We start from the raw sequence: 23,896 nt of genomic DNA on the forward strand, positions 1-23,896 counted from the left end.
AACAGAGCCTTTGCTATATCTTGCTTACATCAATCTGCTGGTTTTTCCGCCTTCGAATCTGCCAAAAAAAGGGAGAATTAAAACGAGGATATGGATTCTGATTCCCAACCGTTGAGAAAAACAAAACAAAAAAAAAAAAGAGAAAGTAAGAAAGAGAGTCCTGCCTCTTCCAAAGTTTTAAGAGAAATAAAAATACTGAGGCTGAGTAGGGCGGGGTTCTTCTTATAGGAGGGCCTTAATTGTTTAATTAATGACTACTGCTTGTTAACCTGTCTCTTCTAATTGTATCTAGGGGGATAATATCCCATATGCGTGTACTGCCAACGGACGAACAGGAAATCCCACTTGCAGCCAGTTGAAATGGATTAAAGTTGACTCCACCTCTGTCCTGTGTCCTTGTGTGACCACATTGAGCATGGAGAAAAGAAAGAAGACCAAAGAACTGTCTGAGGACTTGAGAAGCAAAATTGTGAGGAAGCCCGAGCAATCTCAAGGCTACAAGTCCATCTCCAAAGCCCTGAATGTTCCTGTGTCTACCGTGCGCAGCGTCATCAAGAAGTGTAAAGCCCATGGCCCTGTGGCTAACCTCCCTAGATGTGGACGCAAAAGAAACATTGACAAGAGATTTCACCGCAAGATTGTGCGGATGGTGGATAAAGAACCTCGACTAACATCCAAACAAGTCCAAGCTGCCCTGCAGTCCGAGGGTACAACAGTGTCACCCCGTACTATCCAGCGTCAGCGTCTGAATGAGAAGGGCCTGTATGGGAGGAGACCCCGGAAGACCCCACTTCTTACCCACAGACAGAAGCCAGGCTGGAGTTTGCCAAAAACTTACCTGAGAAAGCCAAAACCGTTCTGGAAGAATGTTCTCTGGTCAGAGGAGACAAAAGTAGGAGAAGGCCTCAACATAGAGATTACAGGAAAAAAGAGAAGACGCCCCCTACAGTCAGACATGGCGGAGGGCCCTGATGGTTTGGGGTGGCTTTGCTGCCTCTGGCACTGGACTGCTTGACCGTGTGCATGGCATTATGAAGTCTGAAGACGACCAACACATTGTGCAGCATCATGTAGGGCCCAGTGTGAGAAAGCGGGGTCTCCCTCAGAGGTCAGGGCTCTTCCAGCAGGACAAGGACCCAAAACACACTTCAGGTCAGCACTAGAACATGGTGGTGAGAGAAAGCCCTGGAGACTTGTAAAGTGGCAGCAATGAGTCCAGCCCTGAATCCCATAGAACACCTGTGGGGGAGGGGGAGAGATCTCTTGGTGGCAGTTTGGAGAAGGCCCCCTTCACATCTCAGGCGGGACCGCGAGCAGTTTGCCAAAGAAGAAGGGTCTAAGATTCCAGCAGAGCCTTGTAAGAAACTCATTGCTGGTTAGCGGAAGCGGTTGTGCGCAGTTATTGTGTCTAAAGGTTGTGCTACCAAGTATTAGGCTGAGGGCGCCAATACTTCTGTCCGCACCAGTTCTGGAGTTTTGTGTAAAATGATCAATGATGTGACTTTTTTTTCATTCTCTTTTGTGTTTTTTCATTGCAAGCAAAATAACTGAAGATATTACCAAAGAGTTTGTGCTTGTAATCATTATCGGGGGGACAGCGAGGATTATCTGACAGGACTGCAGGGGGCGATACTTATACTGTATATACCCTGTGTCACTTATATACTATATAAGAGTCTGTGCTGTGTAATCATTATCTGGGGACAGCGAGGATTATCTGACAGGACTGCAGGGGGACAAGACTTTTGGCCAACTAGATAAATAGATAGATAGGTAGATGGCACGCAGGTACATCAGGTGTCCAGGAAGGTTTTAGACCAGGTCTCCGCTCTCTGGGACGTACCATTCCAGAGATACAATATTCCCCCCAAAATGACCTGCATTAGCCAATAGAAACCTGCAAGTCTTTCACTCATATTGCAGCTGCCATACACACGGTCACATGTCCCTTATCAGCCAATAGAAGCTCGCAGACGCTTAGTCTCCACATGCACACAGCTTTACTCCAGGTTTCCATAACAAACCAGCCATTTTTTTTCCACTGCTATAGGCTGTTCACACGAAGGAATTTGCCATGTATTTGGGGGCGGATTTCGCCTCTTAATCCAGAGCAGATTCCTCCCAGAATGTGACTCCCATTGTTGTCAATAGAAGGCAGAGATCGCGGAAAAAAGCTGAATCTGAGGCGGATTCTGCAGCAAACTCCTCCTGCCATTTACCTCCCTTTTTTTCAGACGCTGTTTTTTCCCTGATATTTTAGCCAGCAGATAGAAGAAGCGTCCTGTTCATTGCTTCGGCAGATTCTGTGCGATAACTGAAGATCAAGCAGAAAATTTCAGACTCAAATTCCTGAAGCTACACTTCTCAGCCAAGAAAAATTCCACTGTGTGAACAAAGCCTTACACTCAGCTATTGTCAGCTTAGTCTACACCAAAAACGTACCACAAATTTGGTGCATTAGGTCACATGGAGTGTAAAATGGGTGTAAAGCAAAATGTGAAGCTCGTCCCGGACACTGGATTGCGAGGCCCCTATTTCTATCACTATTCCTAAGCCTATTCAGCTGCGACCACCGTGTTACAGAGCACAGTACAGTGATAGACATCAGACCGCCCTCATCTAGGTCACTTGTGTAGATTTTAAATAAAACAACTTTGTAGTCTTGTGCAAATGAGGCAGTAGGTGCACTGGAGGCGGAGCCTGATCCTGCTGCTCATATAGTATGGGCGAGTTCATAGCAATGGTGGGTAAAGAACTCTCAGTACACAGGGTGAGGTAGGTAACAGATGGTGGGGGTCTGAGCTGCAAGAGCAATGCCCCAGGGAGTCAAAGGCAAGAGCTGCAATACCAGACACAGCCTATGGGCGGGTGTGGAGCTGTTCCTGGAAGAAAGCTGACATTTTCCTAATTTTGGCCAAAAGCAAATGTCAGGGCTCTGATAGCTCAGCGGGTGAATACTTAGCAGCGTTCTTTCCCTTCCAAACTTAAATTCCTGAACTTTCCTTTTAGAGATAAGTGTAATGACTATTCTATATTTGCAGAGCACTGTATATAGTTCATACCTAGCCTGTTCCTGTATACAGTGTCCTGGTGCGCACACACAATTACTACTCCCCCGTACTATCCCATTACAGGCGGATGGGGATAAGAACATATTTCGGCCACTGTCTTCTGGATGCGCTCAATGTTTTCCAAGTAAATTTCCTCTCTGAACATGAGACGACTTGTCGTTGCGGCGCGCTGGGTGTACGACTATCAGTGACTACAGCTCATTAAACCCTTCACTGTCGCTTCCTGCCTTTGTCATCTTCTTTAGTTTGACTACTCCACCCTGAAAACCTTCTCCATCACTTAAAGACTTCTTAAAGGGGATGTTGAAGGGTGTGGAAAAGGTTTTACAGCAGCAGAAAATAAGACTTACTGACCTGTGTGTTCCCTGCTGATCCAGCACTGGCAGCCCTGCTGGTCCCTGCAGAGGTCATGTGACTGCTGCAGCCTGTGGGCTATCATGGCTGTCTCTTCAAAGAGCCACCATGCCAGTAACTGGACTGCTTGAGCAGACATGTGCCATCTGCATGGAAAGAGACCAGGTGGTTTGTCGGAGACCCAAGTGCTAAGTCTGCACTGGGACACAGTGATGGTTACAATGACATCCCACCTGATGAAGGTCCTAGAGAGACTGGTCCTGACACACCTGCGCCCCCTAGTGAGCTCCGCTCTGGACCCCTCCAGTTTGCCTATTGGCCGGGCATTGGGGTAGATGCCGCCATCATCCACCTTCTTCATAGAGCTCTCTCTCACCTGGAGAAACCCGGGAACACTGTGAGAATAATGTCCTGTGATTTCTCCGGAGCTTTTACCACCATCAGCCAGGACTACTGAGGGAGAAGCTGAACCTTGGTGGAGGGACCATCACCTGTCCTACTGGGTCCTAGACTACCTGACACCCCGCCCTCAGTATGTGAGAGCCCGGGACTGTGTGTCTGACACTGTGATCTGTAGTACGGGGGCACCACAAGGTCCAGCTCTCGCCCCTGGTCACACTGTACACTGCTGACTTTAGGCACAACTCCTCCAGCTGTTACTTACAGAAGTACTCCGATGTCTCTGCTATAGTCGGCCTTATCACTGATGGCGACGACAGGGAATACAGAGACTTATACTGGGACTTTGTGGACTGGGGTCAGCGGAACCAGCTCAGGATTAATGCTGGGAAGACCAAGGAGATGGTGGTGGACTTTAGTAAACAGAGAGGTGCTCCGACCCCAGTGGAGATCCAGGGGACGGGCAGTGAGATAGTCAGGACCTATAAGTATCTGGGTGCGCTCCTCAATAATAAACTAGACTGGGCTGATCACCTGGAGGCGCTGCACAGAAAGGGCCACAGCAGACGCTACCTGCTCAGGAGGCTGAGGGCCGGGGGTCCAGGGGTCACTTCTTAGGTCCTTCTTTAACTCTGTGGTTGCCTCAGCCATCTTTTTCGGTGTGGCCTGCTGGGGGCGCTGTATACCAGCCAGGGACAGAAATAGACTTGACAGGCTGATCAGGAGGGCCAGCTCTGGCCTGGGGAGCCCCTTGGACCCAGTACAGGTGGTCGGTGACAGAAGGATACTGTCTGTGGTGACCTCCATGCGGGAGAACAAATCCCACCCCATGTATGGGACCCTGATGGGACTTGGCAGCAGTGTAAGTGACCGTCTGCTTCACCCCAAGTGTGAGAAGGAGCTATCGCAGGTCCTTCCTTCCAACCGCGAGCAGGCTGTATAATCTACATCAGACCCAGCGCAGACACTCCGCACAGAGAACTAATGATTATGACGATGAAGTCTTCCTTCTTTCTTCTTCTGTTCCTTAGCTGCTCTGGACTCCTCATATATCTTCTCTTCTCAGTCTGGGTGTCCTGTAATATATTCCTGTGTATTATCTTATTTTATGGTAGAGTTATTTTATCCTGTATCTGTATTACTAGGCTGCTGTAACATGCTGAGTATCCGCACTGTGGGACTATTACAGGATTATCTTATCTTATTCTAGTATCTTATGCTATTTGCAGCTGTTGTAAAGTTTTCACAACCTCTTTGAAGGGGTAAAGTTAACACAAGATCCACTAAAATCCGCTACACCATAGACAGAGGATGAACATGAGGTCAGGGGTGTAGTAAAGGGGAAGCCTCCATCATGTACTCACACCTCCGGAGTCATGTGCGACTTCTATGAGGTTATATTTATGGGACAGGCTTTTGGATTAGGGGTAAAAATCAAACTTCAAGAGGGGGAAAATGTGGCAGAAAGATAAGCGTCACGAGCAGCTACAATATTCCAATCCCACAGATCAGAAGAGACACGGGCTGTGCAGACTGACTACATGGCGCGTAGTCACCAGGGAGGGGTTCCTGAATAATTGCAGCCATTTCCATGTGGTCATTGATCTGTAAGAATAGACGGTTTATTACTAGTGGAAAAAAATAAATATTAGAAAATTACGAGGCGGTAATTACAAGATGGACAAATGTACATCCAATATCTACAAGTCGGCCTATGGTCTCGTGTGGTGACACCTCTGGAATAAGTGACTTAGTGCTCAGGGGAAACAAATATTACACATTAATGGGGGGCAACGAGTGACGGTGAGAGGACATGGTGAACATCTTCGCAGACAAAGCGCACTTAACCATTTCATAGCCAGTAATTGGGTTTAGAGATCAGTAATCTGCACGGCTGTACGACATGGCGGGGTCAGCGGTTGTGGTCTTCTGGGTAAGTTATGGTTGCTTGCTTCCAGCAATGAATATGATGCCATGCTCCAGGTCGGGGATGTCACCCAGACAAGTATTATCTTCCTCCACAAACTCATCGCTCAGCTTTTTCCACCAGGGCCAGCGGCTACGTTTCAGCATTGTGCTGTGACACTGCTTGGCTTTAAGTGCGACTGGAACTGACCTGCTTGTAAAGAAGTCCACATCCTTCTCGGTTGCATCTTTCAGGCTTGGGGCACCTAGAAAGTAAAGGTAATATTCAGATGTGAGAAGAAATCCTGTGAGTGGCTGCTGGACTAGAAAGCATTCACATACGTACTTACCCATGAGCATACTGATGTCAGTGTTGATCTGGGCAAGCAAAGCCTCCCTGCATTGCTCGGCTCGTTGCTGCTGCTTTCTGCCCAGTAGGAAATATCCCAGCCGATCCTGCACCTTCTCATGTAGCTGCTGGCTCTGCTCTAGTGACATCTGCTGGGCCTGAGAGAAATAACAGCCATCGTTACCCCACTGACTACAGCACTGACATAACCCTGATAACCATGCACTAGTGACAGGAGGATTATGCATCTAATCAGTGGATCATTTACTATAGGTAATATGTAGGAGGTCAATAGAAACCTGACAGTCTGACCGGGTGGAGCTGGAGCCGAGTATCCACTTTCTGCTGAAGTCTCAGTCGCTCCTCATCTGTAAGATCTTTATGTTTTTTCCAGGGAGACAGCGATTCCCGGACCCTTCTCCGTTTCTTTAAAAACCTCAATGCCTGTTGAATAAAGAGAAGCAGAACGATGACAATATGTCAGGGCCTGGCAGGGTGACGCACAGCTCTGACAGCCGGACTCACCGCCCTCTGGATGGCGACTGCAGCCTTGTACTGGCGGAGGATTTGCTTCTGCAGCAGGAACTGTCTGCGGTCCCTGTGCCCTCTCCAGTGTCTCTGGATTATCAGTGCCGACCTCTCCTGGGTTTCCCGGATGTGTTTGTCCATTTGTCCTGTAGGCAATCACATTAGAGGAGATGATCACTTAGGCCTTTGTGGTCCCCCCAATCCATAAATTAGACTATTCTGAGACATCCCTGCATTCTAATACATGATGGGGTGCTGGCACCCTATGAATGCTTGGTTCATTAACCCTTCCCTGCCCTCAGTCTCCACCGTTACCTGCATGGACGATCTCCAGAAGAGTCAGCTGCTTCTCTCTGAACTCCCTCATGGCGCGGAGTCTCTGCAGCTTCAGACGCTCCCTCAGCAACTCTTCATCTCTCTGTCTCTTCATCTGTTTCATCTCTTGTTCACGTTTTGCTCTAGATTTTCAGGAGCAAACTTTAAATTTCAGACAGTTTTGACTTTACTTCTGTACTGAACGCTCATTATGTCACAGGCATCACCAACGCTATAGTGAGAACAATCTGGATATAGTATATCATATCCCATTACCCCAGTGTACCCCACTGCTGCGCCTGGTGGAGGCCGTTTACATGAAAGCAATGAATCTCATATTGTAAGGTATAAAAGAAATACATATTTGATGTAAGATGGCAGGAGGTATGACGGCCGCAGACATAGCACATAATGCAGAATATCACGGTTATTGCTTGTACCTAAAGCTCCTCTGTAAAGACGTCACAGCCCCAGGTAACCTCCTCATCCTCTTCCGTATCTGGAATCCCCTCCACATGGCCTGTATGGTGCGTGCAGCGCGGTGCAGTCTCTGCAAACAGATGCAAATAGAAATTCAGGAACTGAAAACTCATACAAAGATAGAAAGTCAGGGGGCGATTTCTCAGGGTGACAGGTGCTGCCCAATATTTTACTGGGAGTCTTCGGAAATTGCAAAGACAACGATCTTATACAAGGTACTGAAGGAACTTTGGAAACCGCTGAATACATAATTTTATGCTGATATTAACCAATCCAAGTATTAACAATTGCATCATCTCCTGGACAATATGGGATGGAGAAAAGCACAGCTCAAGAGTTAAATGGAAAGACCCCCGAGCTGCTCTTTACAGAGGATATAGTCCAAGCACCCCGAGGCTCTTGAGCTGCCCCAATATTCCCAGCCCGCCAGGTCATACAGCGATAGTCTCCATCAGAGCAATAAGAACAATCTAAGTCTTATTTTACCTGCAACTCCTCCTGCTGATAAATACTGGAATAGAGAATATCCAAGAGGCGGCCGAGCTCACGGCCAAAGCCTTTCCCAGTCCATTGCTTGCTCAACAGAGACCTGAGCCCTGCGGATAAATACATGTGAGGTGCGTGAGACGAATGAGACCCGGTTATATGTTACTAGGAGCTGGTGAAGTCATAAGAGGAAAAAAATATAACAGCTGACAAATATACATCTATTACTGGTCAACCTCAGACTACAGATTATACATAGTACGAATATGCAAGAAGCCAAGATGGTAATGTTATCCCTGAATATCCTCTATTATACTCCAGAGCTGCGCTCACTATTCTGCTGGTACAGTCACTGTGTACATACATTACATTACTTATCCTGTATTATACTCCAGAGCTGCGCTCACTATTCTGCTGGTGCAGTCACTGTGTACATACATTACATTACTTATCCTGTATTATACCCCAGAGCTGCGCTCACTATTCTGCTGGTGCAGTCACTGTGTACATACATTACATTACTTATCCTGTATTATACTCCAGAGCTGCGCTCACTATTCTGCTGGTACAGTCACTGTGTACATACATTACATTACTTATCCTGTATTATACTCCAGAGCTGCGCTCACTATTCTGCTGGTGCAGTCACTGTGTACATACATTACATTACTTATCCTGTATTATACCCCAGAGCTGCGCTCACTATTCTGCTGGTGCAGTCACTGTGTACATACATTACATTACTTATCCTGTATTATACTCCAGAGCTGTCGCTCACTATTCTGCCGGTACAGTCACTGTGTACATACATTACATTACTTATCCTGTATTATACCCCAGAGCTGCGCTCACTATTCTGCTGGTACAGTCACTGTGTACATATATTACATTACTTATCCTGTATTATACTCCAGAGCTGTCGCTCACTATTCTGCTGGTACAGTCACTGTGTACATACATTACATTACTTATCCTGTATTATACTCCAGAGCTGCGCTCACTATTCTGCTGGTACATACATTACATTACTTATCCTGTATTATACTCCAGAGCTGCGCTCACTATTCTGCTGGTGCAGTCACTGTGTACATACATTACATTACTTATCCTGTATTATACTCCAGAGCTGCGCTCACTATTCTGCTGGTACATACATTACATTACTTATCCTGTATTATACTCCAGAGCTGCGCTCACTATTCTGCTGGTGCAGTCACTGTGTACATACATTACATTACTTATCCTGTATTATACTCCAGAGCTGCGCTCACTATTCTGCTGGTGCAGTCACTGTGTACATACATTACATTACTTATCCTGTATTATACTCCAGAGCTGCGCTCACTATTCTGCTGGTACAGTCACTGTGTACATACATTACATTACTTATCCTGTATTATACTCCAGAGCTGTGCTCACTATTCTGCTGGTGCAGTCACTGTGTACATACATTACATTACTTATCCTGTATTATACCCCAGAGCTGCACTCACTATTCTGCTGGTACAGTCACTGTGTACATACATTACATTACTTATCCTGTATTATACTCCAGAGCTGCGCTCATTATTCTCATAGTTGTTGTAAACAGTTAGTGTCAGTATATTACAGGTTTGGTAGATATATACAGTAGATCCTTCATTTACAGCTCAGGCCTGTATGTAGCAGCCCAGCCCTAAGTAATGGCGGATTGTCCTTCCTCAGACCTGACTACATTTCTCTGCAGTCCCCAGATAATGACTAAGAACGAGCTAAGAACACACAGAGCCTGAATCTGAAGCACAGAAACTTCTGCTAAGACATAAGAAACCTCTGGGCACCGAACTGCTGACCAGAAACCTCCTTGTACAATTCGCTCATTTGTACATAAATAATTTACAGTCAGTTACATCAGGACATGAGCGGCGGCAGCAACCAGAGGAGAACAGCGGTGGATATACTGTACCTGGAGGGGATGAGCAGCACTCACTGTATATAACAGGAAAGCCTACAGGAATCGCAGCTCGGGGGGGCAATATATTATCATAACTGGAGGGGGGGGGGGGGGTCACTGCTAGAAAAATACATCACTTTATGAAATTTGTAGCTAATAAAAAGTTCTCTCTTTAATATATGTCTTGTATTTATGAATAAAGGACAAACATTAAGGCTGAGACTCGTGGCTGAATTGCATTTGCTAAATCTTCCATTGCCATTAAAGGCATTTCAGACACTTCAAGACCAGTGACATCTTGGGAGCGTTAACAGTCTCTGACGGGGGAGTCAGATGGTGTAAGGAGTACAAACCCCTAAGATGACTCTCCTATCCCCTGGAAGAGACCTTGCTACAGGCGTCTACCGCTGACAGGACAAAGGTGGGACACCGTTCCCTGTTATCTGGGTGCAAATCTGCAGTACATTTAGTTCTGATTTCACAGCCTAGCGCCCCAAAAAAACCCTTTACTGAACTTCTCTATCAGAGGAAAGAATGCCATCATTTGCACAGCACTCTATGTAGCAGGAGAGACGTGCGCCCTCAGCAGGAGAGTTGTCCTCAGGATATCACCAATGACACAAGTATCATAGGACAGCCATCAGGGACCTAGGTGAAGCTTGTATTACAGACAATGTAGGCTGAACGGAGAGGTAAACTCAAGGAACAACCTGAACCTTTGACTTCATTGTTGCAACCCAGCACAGTTATGAGATGATCTGCAGGATACAAACCAGCTCTATCATTGGCACTTAGGACATAGAGTAGTAGGAATAGCAAGGAGGGACAGGATACCATTATACATACAGGGGCTGAGACGGTGGGACATGGTAATGGCAGATTCAGATTGCCATATAACATTCTGCAACGAGCCCAATAAGGCAATACACTCTCCAAATGTACCTTTATATCGCGCGCACACGGTCTGCACAATCTGAGGATTGGACTCCACCATATGAAGCAGTGACAGAGTTGCTGAACGGCCAGTGACTGGATTAGAAGAGGCAGAAAGCTTGTAGACCAGTTCGTCCAGGATTGGATGCAGAGTCTCCTCTGGAATGTGATGCAGGACGGTGCTGCAAGTAACAAGTGACACAGACTGCAGGTCACACACTCAGGCTTCTGCTACATATACAAGTTCTACAGAGAATGAGATTTGGGGTCAATACCCGCAGCAGCAGCGGTGACTCTAAAAACCAATGGGATTCCTAGTTGTCCTCCAACTTTCACAGTAAGAAGGATGGTGAGGTGTGAAGCAATAGGGGCCATGGCCATGATGCAGCTATAGGATGCAGCTGCTCTATTACCCAGAATGCACCCTAGTAGGTAGGGGGATACGGGTCTGACTGCTGAAACCCACACCAAGTTCCTGTGTATCTACATCCATAGAGCAGCAGCCAGACATGTGCAATGTGCTACATCCATGGGACAGGTAAAGTAACAGTACTCTGTAGTCTCATGGAGATAACAACATCACAGCAGGCGAGCATGGCCATTGTGTGAGCTAGACTAGAGCCCTAGACCTCGCCCCCGTGGTCACACAACCACTGATCTGGTACAGTCACCTACTCTGTGGACAGATATGGGTGTTTGGTAAAGTAACCCCTTTAATACTATACATTGTCTCCCTGCGGTCTATCCACCCGAAAACCACACGCACACACCTGCCAATGTGATATAACTGCTGTCTCTTTTGCCTGATCTCTATTCTTTGTATTGGCAGATCCCCTGCGCAGTGTCAGCAGATATTTTTTGGGGGGTTTATTTTAGTGATGCAGAATGATAGGAAATCACTTTATATCTTGAACCTGGTTTTCGGTCCTCACATCCATTGGTATTGAGTGCCCTACCTGTTGGCACGCAGGATGGCCTGCAGTACAGACATGACAGCCGCACCGCTCTCCACGTCATCGGTCATCAGTAACTGTAGGAAATGCTCCTGTCTGAGAACTGCAGATAAAGCCAAGACATTGACACATGACCAGAAGCCCCTCACATTGTCAGTCAGAGGTGATGAAGAGTCAGATACTTTGTGTCAAAATAAGGACAAATGCAGCAAAACAGAGGAGAATCTATTGTTATAGAACAAGGCTTGACAAGTCAAAGAAATACGAGACGTACAAAGCTGACACCCCCCCAAAATGCAAAAAGGAAACGGAATGCTCCTTACTGTACAGGGCTGACATCTCAGAGCTATAATCTACACCAGTTCTGTAACAATGGTCGTATATGAGAAGGGCCTCAGTGTCCCCACACATACGTTTCTACCAAATAGTGAGAGCAGATGGAAATCAGCACAATTTTTTTTGCAATCACCAAATACTGCACCACTTATACAACAGAATAATGCCACACAGCAATTATTACCAATTATAACCCATTGTCAGCAGAGTCAGGAAAATGGTGTCAGAAATGGAGTCAAATTCAGTTTTGGGTGGAGCAGCGATCGGCATATAGAGAGCAACACCAACTCCAGCTTTACATTACAGTAACAGGTCAGGGTTAGTAGTTTGGCAGATCTGCAGCGAGGCCCCGACACCCCGTCACTGGTTTCTGAGAGTCTCCAATGTGACATTTGTATACATTTTCCCCTGTGTCACTTACCAAGCTCCGCCAGCTGTATGTGGCCACTAAACAACCAACAAAGAGACTCCATGGCTAGTCTGAAACAGCGAAGCAGCTCTGCACCCTCTTCATCCTTACAAGGAAATTGCAGAGAATTACTTACAAACCTGAATGATCCAAAGTAAAATCTCACTGGTGTGGTCACTGCTCAGATGTGGGATCATGATGTCAGATCATGTGGCTGCAGTGGGCCATTAAGACACTATGGAGGACATGTCACTGCAGCCCAAAGCTGGGGACAAACTGTATACACCCTGTACAGTCCGTGGGCTCACTGTGTGTATATGATAGATAGATAGATAGATAGATAGACAGACAGATAGATAGATAGATAAGACAGTGTGTTGCAAGTCTCATCATCCATGTGACACGCACCCTGACTGAGCGCACGTATCTCGCCTGGACCCGTCTTCCCAAAACTAATATGTTCAGGGCAGCAGACGGCAGCAACTTAGAGTAAAAATCCTCAGCATCGCTCTTGGGATCCAAACCAACACAGCACTTACTAGGAGAGGATAAAGTGAAAGGGTTAATTACAATCGGTTACATTGCAGAAACTAATTAAGGTCTTAGTAACACAAAAGTGAATTGGTGGATTTTTGATGGGGGGGAGGGGAGAACAAAAAAAATAAGATAATTCTCTTTGTCCATTTAGACAGGCTCAATAGAAACCAATGGATCCGTTTTTAATAAATGACTACGGATCTGTGTCTGAGCTGCGGCGGTTACAAATAATCTGTGGTCGGCTCAAAAACAACTGAAAATTTTTTTTTCTCAAATGGACCATTAAAAAGTTGTGCAATATGGATGACGCCGCCTACTAAACCAGAAAAATGGAACGAGGCCGATGCAAAATGACTGTTAGAGCCATCAAAACCTGCACGGTGGTGTGAATAAGGCCTAAGAGAAGCCTGGCTGGATCTGCCACGGATTTAGCAGAAGGGAGGGACATAAGTTTGGGTTTCCACAGACAATAGATGATAAAACATGTAATGCAGGTCCATCCCGCCCGCCATTACCTGAGCACATCCGCCAGAGCAGCGCCCGTCCTCCACCCTCCTTCCACCCGGCTGTAATCGTGCTTGAGCACCAGGACACAATACTGGACCAGGCCATAGCTGTAGGCCTCCTCCTTCAGCCTCTGCAGTTCTTTACCGCCCGGGGCTGCACTCGTCAGTATCTCTAGAGAAGGACAATGATGGTGAGAGCAGTCCCGGTGACTAATGGTGGGGGGTCCTGGTGCTCACAGCTTACCTCGCAGGTGTAACAGCAGGACTGGGTCTGACCCATTGCTGCTCTCTGCCAGCTTAGATGCCAGTTCCAGGATCCGGCGGTCAACACTGTGCGCCGTGCTCACGCTCATGGTCCTGCGAAACAGTGCAAATAAAGCGAGAGTCAGATCACTATTTTACTGAACCTCAGCCCCACACCACCTCACCATCAGACGCCTCATTCCTCGCCACCACCTCACCATCAGACGCCTCATTCCTCGCCACCACCTCACCGTCAGACGCCTCATTCCTCGCCGCCACCTCACCGTCAGACGCCTCATTCCTCGCCGCCACCTCACCGTCAGACGCCTCATTCCTCGCCGCCACCTCACCGTCAGACGCCTCATTCCTCGCCGCCACCTCACCGTCAGACGCCTCATTCCTCGCCGCCACCTCACCGTCAGACGCCTCATTCCTCGCCGCCACCTCACCGTCAGACGCCTCATTCCTCGCCACCACCTCACCGTCAGACGCCTCATTCCTTGCCACCACCTCACCGTCAGACGCCTCATTCCTCGCCACCACCTCACCATCAGACGCCTCATTCCTCGCCACCACCTCACCATCAGACGCCTCATTCCTCGCCACCACCTCACCATCAGACGCCTCATTCCTCGCCACCACCTCACCATCAGACGCCTCATTCCTCGCCACCACCTCACCGTCAGACGCCTCATTCCTCGCCACCACCTCACCGTCAGACGCCTCATTCCTCGCCGCCACCTCACCATCAGACGCCTCATTCCTCGCCACCACCTCACCATCAGACGCCTCATTCCTCGCCACCACCTCACCATCAGACGCCTCATTCCTCACCACCACCTCACCGTCAGACGCCTCATTCCTCGCCACCACCTCACCGTCAGACGTCTCATTCCTCGCCACCACCTCACCATCAGACGCCTCATTCCTCGCCACCACCTCACCGTCAGACGTCTCATTCCTCGCCACCACCTCACCATCAGACGCCTCATTCCTCACCACCACCTCACCGTCAGACGCCTCATTCCTCGCCGCCACCTCACCGTCAGACGCCTCATTCCTCACCACCACCTCACCGTCAGACGCCTCATTCCTCGCCACCACCTCACCGTCAGACGTCTCATTCCTCGCCACCACCTCACCGTCAGACGCCTCATTCCACGCCACCACCTCACCGTCAGACATCTCATTCCTCGCCACCACCTCACCGTCAGACGTCTCATTCCTCGCCGCCACCTCATTCCTCGCCGCCACCTCACCGTCAGACGCCTCATTCCTCGCCGCCACCTCACCGTCAGACGCCTCATTCCTCGCCACCACCTCACCATCAGACGCCTCATTCCTCACCGTCAGACGCCTCATTCCTAGAGAAGCGTCCCACCCCCTCCCCCCATTGCATTTTCATTCTCCACCATCTTTAAGATCGCCATTTGCCCCCATATAATAAACATCCTTTACATCTGAATTATGAGAACCCCGAGTCCCCCGACATCTGACCGGTCATTACATTGACTTCCCATGTGAATAATCCTCTGGATCTCAGGCAGATACATTTTACCTGCACCGATACATTGTAACAAACCTTCAGCCCTCAGGTATTGGGGTCAGTGACGTCACATGTACAGAATAGAGAACGCGCTGGGGTTTCGGCCACATGACGGGTCAGCTCTCCCTCCATTCATACAGCAGACTGCCATTGTTCTCAGTGTGGAATACACCACAAAACCTGCACCAAACCGCCATCGTGTGCACAGCCCCTTACACATTGATATCACTCACATAAAACACCGTAAGGGTCCTGCCTGAAGCCCCTCAGCCCTCGCCCCCCACCCTCCGGGCACAGCACTCACGGGACAGTCTCTCCGCTCACCGGGGATCAGGCACCGGCTCTTTAAATGCCAAGCCGCCCAGAAGCCTTCACGTCGCCTAGCAACCAGATACTACCCAGGGCTTTTATTTGTGCCAGGCCTCAGCCGCGCTGCATCCTGGGAGATGAAGCCCCTCCGTCACCGCTGGGTACGGCATCCAGTCAGCGGCACTGGGGCCCTAGAGGGCGGTAGTTTATCTCTTTTTACACGGACAGCCACCATTTTGTCGGAGTACCAAGCAATAGCGCTGAGTACAAGATAGTCGGAAAAATGGCGGCTGTGCTGAAGACATAAATATAGCGTGAGGTGTACGCAGTGTATTCTCTATAGACTGTAACGAAACCGGGCTAGTGACAGAGAGGTGGGTTAACGGCGTGACGTCATGCAATTATAGCCAATCAGCGAGTCCTACTCTCCTGAGGGACCAATGAGTGTCCGCTGTGGTGTGAGGCCCCGCCCCCGGTGGCTGGCGTGCGGTGTAGCCGGCTGGCTGAGGGCAGATGGTCGGAGCTGGCGGCGCTGCTTGGCCGCAGGGATGAATGGTTCCGCCTGTTCTCTGTTTGACACCAAGGAGCGAGTGCTGAAGTTGGGGGAAAGTTTCGAGAAGCAGCCGCGGTGCGGATTCCACACTATCCGATGTGAGGCCGGTGACGTCTGGTAACGGCTGTGGGGGAGGGGGAGGCTGAGAGAGTTGTCACTGGCTGGGGGAGGGGAGTCGTGTCATCTATAGGGTGGCACTCACTTACGCTAAATTGTACTGGGCTTCAAAGAGTTAATGTGTTACAAACTCCATGATTGCGCCGTGTGACCGCGCTCTGTGATTGGGCGCAGTGACCGCTGTGATGATGTCATAGTGTGTGATGTCATCGACCCTCATCTGAGTGAGCGGGGGAGGGTCACAAGTAAATTTCTCTCCTCTGACAACAGCAGAGATCCCGACAACGTGACAGGAAGGCGAGAAAACAATCACAGGGCGTTGTATTATTTGTGGGGCCGGACGGCGGCCATGTACGTTTCCTCAGGAGCTGCGATCAGAGGCCGTCGTCTGCGGAGAACATCTGGGCGCTGCGCTTGTGGCCTAAAACCTGCAACTGAGCGTGAGGAACTCCGCAGCCAGGAAACAGCTGCTGTCACCGACTGATACTAAATAAGTCACTGACAGCCCCCAAAATAGCTCCGAGCACCGCGCCTGACCTGAGACTGTGCACAGCTGGGGGGCTGCTACAGTGTGTCTGACAACTAGTGTATATATGTATATACACATCATATAGGTGCAGCGCAGGCCGAGCTCCTGACCTGAGACTGTGCACAGCTGGGGGGCTGCTACAGTGTGTCCGACAACTAGTGTATATATGTATATACACATCATACAGGTGCAGCACAAGCCGAGCTCCTGACCTGAGACTGTGCACAGCTGGGGGGCTGCTACAGTGTGTCCGACAACTAGTGTATATATGTATATACACATCATACAGGTGCAGCACAAGCCGAGCTCCTGACCTGAGACTGTGCACAGCTGGGGGGCTGCTACAGTGTGTCCGACAACTAGTGTATATATGTATATACACATCATACAGGTGCAGCACAAGCCGAGCTCCTGACCTGAGACTGTGCACAGCTGGGGGGCTGCTACAGTGTGTCCGACAACTAGTGTATATATGTATATACACATCATACAGGTGCAGCACAAGCCGAGCTCCTGACCTGAGACTGTGCACAGCTGGGGGGCTGCTACAGTGTGTCCGACAACTAGTGTATATATGTATATACACATCATATAGGTGCAATGCAGGCCGAGCTCCTGACCTGAGACTGTGCACAGCTGGGGGGGCTTCTACAGTGTGTCTGACAACTAGTGTATATATGTATATACACATCATATAGGTGCAGCGCAGACCGAGCTCCTGACCTGAGACTGTGCACAGCTGGGGGGCTGCTACAGTGTGTCCGACAACTAGTGTATATATGTATATACACATCATATAGGTGCAGCGCAGGCCGAGCTCCTGACCTGAGACTGTGCACAGCTGGGGGGCTGCTACAGTGTGTCCGACAACTAGTGTATATATGTATATACACATCATATAGAGGCAGCACAGACCGAGCTCCTGACCTGAGACTGTGCACAGCTGGGGGGCTGCTACAGTGTGTCCGACAACTAGTGTATATATGTATATACACATCATACAGGTGCAGCACAAGCCGAGCTCCTGACCTGAGACTGTGCACAGCTGGGGGGCTGCTACAGTGTGTCCGACAACTAGTGTATATATGTATATACACATCATATAGGTGCAGCGCAGGCCGAGCTCCTGACCTGAGACTGTGCACAGCTGGGGGGCTGCTACAGTGTGTCTGACAACTTGTGTGTATATGTATATACACATCATATAGAGGCAGCACAGACCGAGCTCCTGACCTGAGACTGTGCACAGCTGGGGGGCTGCTACAGTGTGTCTGACAACTTGTGTGTATATGTATATACACATCATATAGAGGCAGCACAGACCGAGCTCCTGGCCTGAGACTGTGCACAGCTGGGGGGCTGCTACAGTGTGTCTGACAACTTGTGTGTATATGTATATACACATCATATAGAGGCAGCACAGACCGAGCTCCTGGCCTGAGACTGTGCACAGCTGGGGGGCTGCTACAGATGCAGGACTGGTACTGTGTGTATATAATATATATAGTACTCAGCAGTGTGTATATATAATCATATATCTATCTATATACACACATCATATAGGTGCAGCACAGATCTCGCTCCTGCTGTGATGGCTTTTCCCCCGTTGTCCTGCACTTACACACTGTAACGCACTCTCCGCTCCAGGGTCAGGGCTTAGTTTAAGATAATTAAAGATTTAAAAAAAAAAAAAAGTTCAGCTGTGAAGCTCTTGAAATCCCAGAGAAGTAGAGAATAAATGATTATCTGATGTATTTCTAGGGAGCAGTGCATGATGGGAGCTCAGTGCAGTACCATCCCCCTCCTGACGGGCTGGGGGCCCCCATTGTGCAGACCATTCATACTGTGGCCCCTTCTGTATCAGGTTCCGGTGTCTCCTCAGCGCTCCGGCTGTTGTCTTACTACTCTTAGTGTTCTCAAAACTTCCATACAAGTGACACCAGCAGCGGGGAGTTGTAGTGTCAGAACAGCCGGAACGCTGAGGCTTCTGGAGTGAGACGTCATTGAGATGTTCCTGCTATAGTCCTACAGGAGCGGGGTCTGTGCCAGGGGTCTGTGTCCCACCATCTCCCTCACTGGCATGGCCGTATGGTGTTTATCCAGCGATCCCTGTGCACATTGGCCGGCGGCCACCAGAACTGACGCCAGGAGCCGACAAATCCCTTCTGAAAAGAACCTGAGCCCTGATATCAGCAAAGTGTGATTAGTGGCAGGAAGGGGGGGGGGCAGGTCCTGTAATCTGGGGGGGGGGGGGGGCTGATATCCATGTTATACTACCGGCCTTCATCAACAGGTTACAGCTTTATTCTTCTCTTCTAAATAGATGATTTTAAGCCGGCGTCCATCGATACGTCCTGTGAGGGAGACCTGGAGGTAGGGAAAGGGGAGCAGGTGACCATCACACTCCCAAATCTAGAGGTAGGTGAACACTGGAGGTTGTATTATAGTATTGTAATATATTGTAATATTATAGTATAGTATTGTACATAGGAGCAGTAGTATTATAGTATTGTACATAGGAGCAGTAGTATTGTAGTATTATAGTATTGTATTGTACATAGGAGCTGCAGTTTCCTCTTTTATACTAATGATTTGGTTGCATGCTCATATTTTCCCCTTGGTCTTCTCTTTCTTTGTCACACTTGATGTTCCGGATCATTGAGCTTCTGTTACGATTAGACAGAACTAACTCTAATTGTAATATATAATGTTCGGCCCGGCCTTGCCTTATGTGAGAATGGAATTGCCACTTACCAAATGCAGTTGTCACGTTTGTTCACAATCTGGTCACGACTCCGGCCAGATCTGTTGGCTCTAAACCTCATGTACATGGAAGGTGTTTGGTGAACCAGATGGAACTCGGCGTGAGATGTCGGGATACAGAAATGTATCAGTCACTGAAATCTGCAACATCCACAAAGGAGAACTCTTGTAGTATGGCTGACCCTTCCCAGGAGTCTCCTGCTCACCACAATCTCACCAGGAGCCTATGAAGGTCTCACCCAGGAGGTCACAAAACTCCTAAGAAAATCTAAAGACCCCCCCCCAGGCCTCAGATAAGATCAGTGGACGCGATTCCATAATGAGGTAGACTCCATGCAGATATGGCGCACACCACGGCTGACCATAAAGAACACAAATGGTTTCCTTACTTTCGCTGAAAATAGTTCTGGTATAAGATTCTGTGGCCTGAGGAGTCAAAAGTGGAACATTCGAGGTAAAGCAAATACTGATTTGCAGTCTGATGGTCGGGAGACCCCGAATGATACAATCCTGGAGGAGAATATCCGCCTATCATTGGTTAAGCAGCAGCACCAGCTCTGAATGACTCAGAAGATGATGAATGAGCAGCCGGGACGTGGATTTCTGAACATGCTGCAGTGTATTATAGTAGGACTGCAGTGTATTATACTAGGACTGCGGTGTATTATACTAGGACTGCAGTGTATTATACTAGGACTGCGGTGTATTATACTAGGACTGCGGTGTATTATACTAGGACTGCGGTGTATTATACTAGGACTGCGGTGTATTATACTAGGACTGCGGTGTATTATACTAGGACTGCGGTGTATTGTACTAGGACTGCAGTGTATTATACTAGGACTGCGGTGTATTATACTAGGACTGCGGTGTATTATACTAGGACTGCGGTGTATTATACTAGGACTGCGGTGTATTATACTAGGACTGCGGTGTATTATACTAGGACTGCGGTGTATTATACTAGGACTGCGGTGTATTGTACTAGGACTGCGGTGTATTGTACTAGGACTGCGGTGTATTGTACTAGGACTGCGGTGTATTGTACTAGGACTGCGGTGTATTATACTAGGACTGCGGTGTATTATACTAGGACTGCGGTGTATTATACTAGGACTGCGGTGTATTATACTAGGACTGCGGTGTATTATACTAGGACTGCGGTGTATTATACTAGGACTGCGGTGTATTGTACTAGGACTGCGGTGTATTGTACTAGGACTGCGGTGTATTGTACTAGGACTGCGGTGTATTGTACTAGGACTGCGGTGTATTGTACTAGGACTGCGGTGTATTGTACTAGGACTGCGGTGTATTGTACTAGGACTGCGGTGTATTGTACTAGGACTGCGGTGTATTGTACTAGGACTGCGGTGTATTGTACTAGGACTGCGGTGTATTGTACTAGGACTGCGGTGTATTGTACTAGGACTGCGGTGTATTGTACTAGGACTGCGGTGTATTGTACTAGGACTGCGGTGTATTGTACTAGGACTGCGGTGTATTGTACTAGGACTGCGGTGTATTGTACTAGGACTGCGGTGTATTGTACTAGGACTGCGGTGTATTGTACTAGGACTGCGGTGTATTGTACTAGGACTGCGGTGTATTGTACTAGGACTGCGGTGTATTGTACTAGGACTGCGGTGTATTGTACTAGGACTGCGGTGTATTGTACTAGGACTGCGGTGTATTGTACTAGGACTGCGGTGTATTGTACTAGGACTGCGGTGTATTGTACTAGGACTGCGGTGTATTGTACTAGGACTGCGGTGTATTGTACTAGGACTGCGGTGTATTGTACTAGGACTGCGGTGTATTGTACTAGGACTGCGGTGTATTGTACTAGGACTGCGGTGTATTGTACTAGGACTGCGGTGTATTGTACTAGGACTGCGGTGTATTGTACTAGGACTGCGGTGTATTGTACTAGGACTGCGGTGTATTGTACTAGGACTGCGGTGTATTGTACTAGGACTGCGGTGTATTGTACTAGGACTGCGGTGTATTGTACTAGGACTGCGGTGTATTGTACTAGGACTGCGGTGTATTGTACTAGGACTGCGGTGTATTGTACTAGGACTGCGGTGTATTGTACTAGGACTGCGGTGTATTGTACTAGGACTGCGGTGTATTGTACTAGGACTGCGGTGTATTGTACTAGGACTGCGGTGTATTGTACTAGGACTGCGGTGTATTGTACTAGGACTGCGGTGTATTGTACTAGGACTGCGGTGTATTGTACTAGGACTGCGGTGTATTGTACTAGGACTGCGGTGTATTGTACTAGGACTGCGGTGTATTGTACTAGGACTGCGGTGTATTGTACTAGGACTGCGGTGTATTGTACTAGGACTGCGGTGTATTGTACTAGGACTGCGGTGTATTATACTAGGACTGCGGTGTATTATACCGTACAGTTTGCCCTGCAAAAAATAAGCCGTCCTGCAGCTCTGTGGATGGAAATCTAGAAAAGTTATGGCTTGTGGAAGGCTGGGAGCTGTGGGGGATAGAAGGGGTCAAAGGGGCAATTCCTGCTCTAAACCCCTCAATGTGGACGAAGGGGAAGAATTCTGCACAGAAGAGCGCCACAAAATCCGGCAAGTTATCGCTAAAGTGTCAGTGCGAGCGTTACTGCCGAGGCTGGTGCTACAAAGGGTTCGGGCTGGGGGGGTAATTCTAAATATATATTATATATAACATGGTGTCGTCTTATTGAGATCAGATCATCTGGAGCCTCTTAATGTTACAAATGATAAAATCTAAAGTAATTTTTTCCGCCCCCACCCCCTGCCCCCGTGTGTGCACATTTACTGCAGGTCTCTTGCAGGGTGTGTTTCTGCTTACCCTGCGCAGATGATATTTGGCCGTTACATTGTTGACACCGATCCCTGATTTTTAGGGATCCACTGCTCCAGTCACAGTATTTAAGGGCTCCAAGCGGACATACCTGCGGGAATGTATCCTGATCGTGAACCATGACACGGGCGAGTGCCGGCTGGAGAAGCTGAGCAGTAACATCAGTGTGAAGAAGACCAGGTACAGCGTCCCATGATTATATGGTTTGGCAGTGCGGCTGCACTGGTTTGACTGGTTCTGTCTTTGTCTTATCAATTGTTTTTTATTGCAGAGCTGAAGGAAGCAGCAAGATCCAGTCCCGCATTGAGCAGCAGCAGCAACAGATGAGAAACACCAGCAAGACCCCGACCAGCGGCAAATCCTCCTCCCCTCTGGGGAAACTCTCCCCCACATCACCAATGGACGACATAGAGCGAGGTACCCGGCCCCTGTGTGCTGTCCTTCTGCACTAACTCACATTTTGCAGGATTCCACATTCAGTTGCAGTAAATTTATCAAGTTTATGGTTTGATAAATTTATTCAAGTTACATGTAAAATAGAGGGCCCCTATAGGGCCCCTGCAGAGGCTCCAGCATCTGATGAATAGGATAAAAGGATTGTCAGGGAATGTCAATTTACTTTGGGATTCTTCATCATGGACCTGGGGTCCGGCCTGGTTACAACTCTCAGGTGAAATGATCAGAACCAGCCGCCCCCTCCCCCGATCGCTTCTCTTCCTGCCTCCTCCCCCATAGCACGTAACCGGTGAGATCAGGAGGGGTTAGGGGCCGACTCTCATCACATGATCTAGTTATCAGAATCAGGCTGAGCCAAAACTTCTCTTGTGCCTGCAGTGTTCCTATGAAAGTATTGAGTATTTGTGTAGAATTGCTCTGCCGTGCAGGATCCTGGAGCCTCTGCCATGTGTGATCCCAGGTGCCATCGCAGCAGCAGCAGCAGGACTGTTTCTCATGTGTTATTTTCCATCTGTTTGTGCAGAGCTGATGGCGGAGGCCAGTGTTATCGACCAGATGAGCAGCTCAGACAGTTCATCAGAGTCCAAGAGTTCATCGTCCTCCAGTGATGACAGCTCCAGCGATTCTGAGGATGAGGGGAACAAATCTTCACGCCCGGCCCCTCAGCTGCAGCAGTCCTCGTCCAGCATGGAGAGCGGTAATAGCAAGCCTCAAGATGGCGGCAAGCAGCTGATGAGCACCCTGAGTATGTAATAGCCACCGTTTTAATGGAGGTCATATGTAAATGTAATATGCAGGTCCATAGAATGAATGCCAGAAGAGGTCACATGGTCCTGAGCCCTTCCTCTTAGTGACAATTCTTCACCCCCTTCTTCATTTCCAGACTTTAAAGGGGAGTTCCAGTTAATTTCTTAAACCTTGACGAGGGCTAACATAATAAACTGTCCACACTGCCGTTCTGTTCAGCCGTGATTCATTGGAGAGCCCACGTTTGGGCCCCTGACCTTTGGCCTGTGTCATCCACTCA

The 23,896-nt window shown here is 48.5% G+C and overlaps 2 protein-coding genes across 3 annotated transcripts in view; one reads left to right on the forward strand and one right to left on the reverse strand.

The window, feature by feature from the left end:
- Positions 1-5,460: 5,460 nt before the first annotated feature.
- IQCB1 (IQ motif containing B1) lies at positions 5,461-15,679 on the reverse strand. The gene is made up of 14 exons (XM_075284716.1): positions 15,608-15,679; positions 13,739-13,851; positions 13,504-13,666; positions 12,860-12,989; positions 12,464-12,557; positions 11,710-11,809; positions 10,763-10,935; positions 7,888-7,997; positions 7,362-7,471; positions 6,922-7,064; positions 6,604-6,752; positions 6,391-6,522; positions 6,080-6,236; positions 5,461-5,995 (listed from the first exon to the last, which is right to left on the reverse strand). Exons 2-14 carry the CDS (start codon positions 13,845-13,847, stop codon positions 5,763-5,765), a joined length of 1,803 nt encoding a protein of 600 aa, XP_075140817.1. The 5' UTR covers positions 13,848-13,851; positions 15,608-15,679; the 3' UTR covers positions 5,461-5,762.
- Positions 15,680-16,067: 388 nt separating this feature from the next.
- Positions 16,068-23,896, forward strand: part of EAF2 (ELL associated factor 2) — a 361,203-nt gene continuing 353,374 nt past the window's right edge. For both annotated transcript variants that reach the window (XR_012717362.1, XM_075284723.1), the window contains exons 1-5: positions 16,068-16,243; positions 19,115-19,209; positions 22,457-22,593; positions 22,685-22,830; positions 23,393-23,614. Coding sequence is in view for 1 of the 2 variants with exons in the window: in XM_075284723.1 (XP_075140824.1) it covers positions 16,141-16,243; positions 19,115-19,209; positions 22,457-22,593; positions 22,685-22,830; positions 23,393-23,614 (703 nt within the window). In the remaining variant the exon portion in view is untranslated. The remainder of the gene's footprint in view (positions 16,244-19,114; positions 19,210-22,456; positions 22,594-22,684; positions 22,831-23,392; positions 23,615-23,896) is intronic.

The sequence above is a fragment of the Leptodactylus fuscus genome, chromosome 8 (assembly GCF_031893055.1).
Source record: "Leptodactylus fuscus isolate aLepFus1 chromosome 8, aLepFus1.hap2, whole genome shotgun sequence".
NCBI classification, from domain to species: Eukaryota; Metazoa; Chordata; class Amphibia; order Anura; family Leptodactylidae; genus Leptodactylus; species Leptodactylus fuscus.

What these genes read in the sequence shown, in the direction of transcription:
- IQCB1 (XM_075284716.1), bottom strand. Translation starts at nt 13,847, where the DNA reads ATGAGCGTGAGCACGGCGCACAGTGTTGACCGCCGGATCCTGGAACTG. An exon ending in CCTGCTGTTACACCTGCGAG is followed by an intron (nt 13,667 to 13,738) that starts GTAAGCTGTGAG and finishes GTCCTTCTCTAG; the next exon opens with AGATACTGACGAGTGCAGCC. An exon ending in ATCAGCAGGAGGAGTTGCAG is followed by an intron (nt 7,472 to 7,887) that starts GTAAAATAAGAC and finishes ATCTGTTTGCAG; the next exon opens with AGACTGCACCGCGCTGCACG.